This window comes from Zingiber officinale, chromosome 6A (genome assembly GCF_018446385.1).
Source record: "Zingiber officinale cultivar Zhangliang chromosome 6A, Zo_v1.1, whole genome shotgun sequence".
NCBI lineage: Eukaryota > Viridiplantae > Streptophyta > Magnoliopsida > Zingiberales > Zingiberaceae > Zingiber > Zingiber officinale.
In genome coordinates, this window is record NC_055997.1 from 51031709 (window position 1) to 51034237 (window position 2529).

A 2529-nucleotide genomic window follows, 5' to 3' on the forward strand; every position below is an offset into this window, starting at 1 on the left:
AATTTAAATTTTTATCATAAAATTCAAACTTCAGAAGTAGAATAAGTTTTAAATGAGATGCACAATGGAAAAGCTATTGAACCAGATGATATTCTGATAGAAGTATAGAAATGCCTAAGGAAACAAGTTATTGAATGATTTACAAAATTATTTAACATGATATTAAAAATAAAAAAAAATGTTTGATCAATGAAGGATAAATACTCTAATTTCCTTATATAAGAATAAGAGAGAAGTATAAAATTATGTAAATTATAAGGGTATTAAACTAATGAGCCATAAAACTTTGGAAAAAATAATAGAAAAAAGATAAAGAAAAAAGATCACGGTGATCGAAAATCAATTTAAGTTCATATTTGAAATGTCAACAATAGAAGTTATACATCTTCTTAGACATCTAATTGAAAATATTAGGAGTAAAAATAAGATCTACATATGATATTCATTGACATAGAAAATGCTTATGATAGAATCCTAAGAGAAATTATATGAAGAAATATAGAAAAGAGAGGTGTTAGTATAACATATATTGAACTAATTAAGGATATATTCGAGGTTGTAAGGACCAGAGTAAAGACTTCCAATAAAAATAGTGTTACATGAAAGATCAATTCTAAGTCTCTATCTTTTTTCACTAATTATGGACGAACTCACTACGCACATTCAAGACGAAGTACCGTGATGCATATTGTTTACAGATAATATTATTTTGATAGATGAAACATGTAAAGGAGTAAATCCTAAATTAGAATCTTGGCGGGAAATACTAGAAGGTAATGATTTAGGTTTAGTAGAATAAAAACAGAATATATAGAATTTAAGTTTAGCAATATAGACGTAATGAGACAATTGTTAAGAAAAGAGATGACGAGTTATCCGAAATCGAGAGCTTTAAATATTCAGGATCATTTTTGTAAAACGATGGAGGGATTGAGAGAGATGTTTTACATAGAATATATAAACAGGATAGTTGAAATGGAAGAGAACGTCGGGTGTTGGCTCATCCCCATAGTTGGTAATCCCAAGTGACTCAATGCCTTGGCATTCAAAGTTAGCTTGACTCATCCAAACTCATGGTGGCAAAAGGCGACTACGCTCATTTCCAGCGCCCCCACCAACCCATTCCAAAGCTAACACAAAGGAGGTAAATTACAGGTGGCTACTAACTTTTGGAATAGTGATTGACGCATGAGGGATGCATTTACCTTGGTTATATCAAGATTCGAACCTCAGACCTCATAATGAAAGTATCTCATATGCTAGCCACTAGACCGTCCCAAGGGGATGACTTGGACCAAACCACAAATCCTATGCACTTTCGTATTTGTGAAAATTAATAAGGAAGGATTCTCTATGAATTAATAATGTCTTATTTATTTCAAAATGAAAAAGAATGAGGGTACATATTTATTGGTGCTCATGTCTTCATCGACCAAGACCAGTACAAAAATGAAGACAATACCACTCAAACACCGCAGAACAATAACATAAAATAAACATCCATTAATGCAATATCGCAGCTCAAATGACTACCCTCTCAAAAGGCAACCAGAGGATACACCGCCGCCGCCAGCAGAGACACCAGCAAAGGTAGACCGACTTCGACCGCGTTCCCATCCGACGTGGACAAGCCCGGAGGTGGCGGCGATGATATCGGAGGCGATGCCATCGGAGCATTAGCTGCAGTGATTTAGTCCATGGCACGTTAGTATATATAAGATCAGACAAGTGTACCAGAGGAGCTTAAGTATCTTACAGTTGCACTGGCTCAGAGGAAACTGGACGCTGCAGGCGGCGGGGAGGCCAAACGCCTGCGTCTGGTTCACGGTGATCCCGAACGAGGGGGCGGCCGCGATTCCGGAGGTGATGAGGGCGCAGATGCACTGCGGGTCGGACTGCACTGCCGACGAGAACAGCGAGCAGCATTGGCTTGATGGGGTGGAGACGTTGCCGGTGATGTAGTCAAGGCAGGGAGACAACCTCAAGACGACCGGCGTGCAGGAACTGAGCTGCGCCCTCATGCCGGCTGGCGAGAGCACCACCACCGCCATCGCTGCGACAAGAAGGATTGCTTGCATGTTCGCTACCATTTCTGACGTTCCTGAAGCAGAGAGAAGGCAGGGTGTAACTTTATACACGGGGAAACTACCTTTACCTTCTCATTGACGAAATCTCATGATCCTTTTCTCCTGTACTTTGTTGACAAATTTGTAGATTATTCGAGGAGAAGTCGTCAGACGAATGTTCCTCTGGAATTGGCGACGATTCTTGGAATACCGACCATTTTGTCAACATATTGGAAAATTCTAACGTTCAATGGAAGAAATAGAACGCTGGTTTGCAGTATCCAGTACACCTGGATGTTGTTCAAAGTTTGAACTTTGAATTCAAGGAAATCGTCTCCAGAAAGAAAAGCAATGTTCAGTTTTGCTACTGCGTGTCTGATCGCACATTGAAATAGATTATCACTATTTACTCGGGAAGATCATTCAAGTTGTATATAAACTAGTTGTTTATTAACTCACGCGA

General features: G+C 38.9%; 1 protein-coding gene across 1 annotated transcript; it reads right to left on the minus strand.

Annotated features, from left to right (window-relative positions):
- Positions 1 to 1347: 1347 nt before the first annotated feature.
- Positions 1348 to 2240, minus strand: LOC121993931 (non-specific lipid transfer protein GPI-anchored 5-like). The gene is made up of 2 exons (XM_042548172.1): positions 1757 to 2240; positions 1348 to 1680 (listed from the first exon to the last, which is right to left on the minus strand). The coding sequence occupies exons 1-2, from the start codon at positions 2088 to 2090 to the stop codon at positions 1538 to 1540; spliced, it is 477 nt and encodes a 158-aa protein (XP_042404106.1). The 5' UTR covers positions 2091 to 2240; the 3' UTR covers positions 1348 to 1537.
- Positions 2241 to 2529: the final 289 nt, after the last annotated feature.

Excerpts from the sequence above, each read along its gene's own strand:
- LOC121993931 (XM_042548172.1), bottom strand. The coding sequence starts at position 2,090 with ATGGTAGCGAACATGCAAGCAATCCTTCTTGTCGCAGCGATGGCGGTG. Across the intron at positions 1,681-1,756 it reads TCCTCTGAGCCAGTGCAACT|CTAATGCTCCGATGGCATCG; the intron begins GTAAGATACTTA and ends AAATCACTGCAG.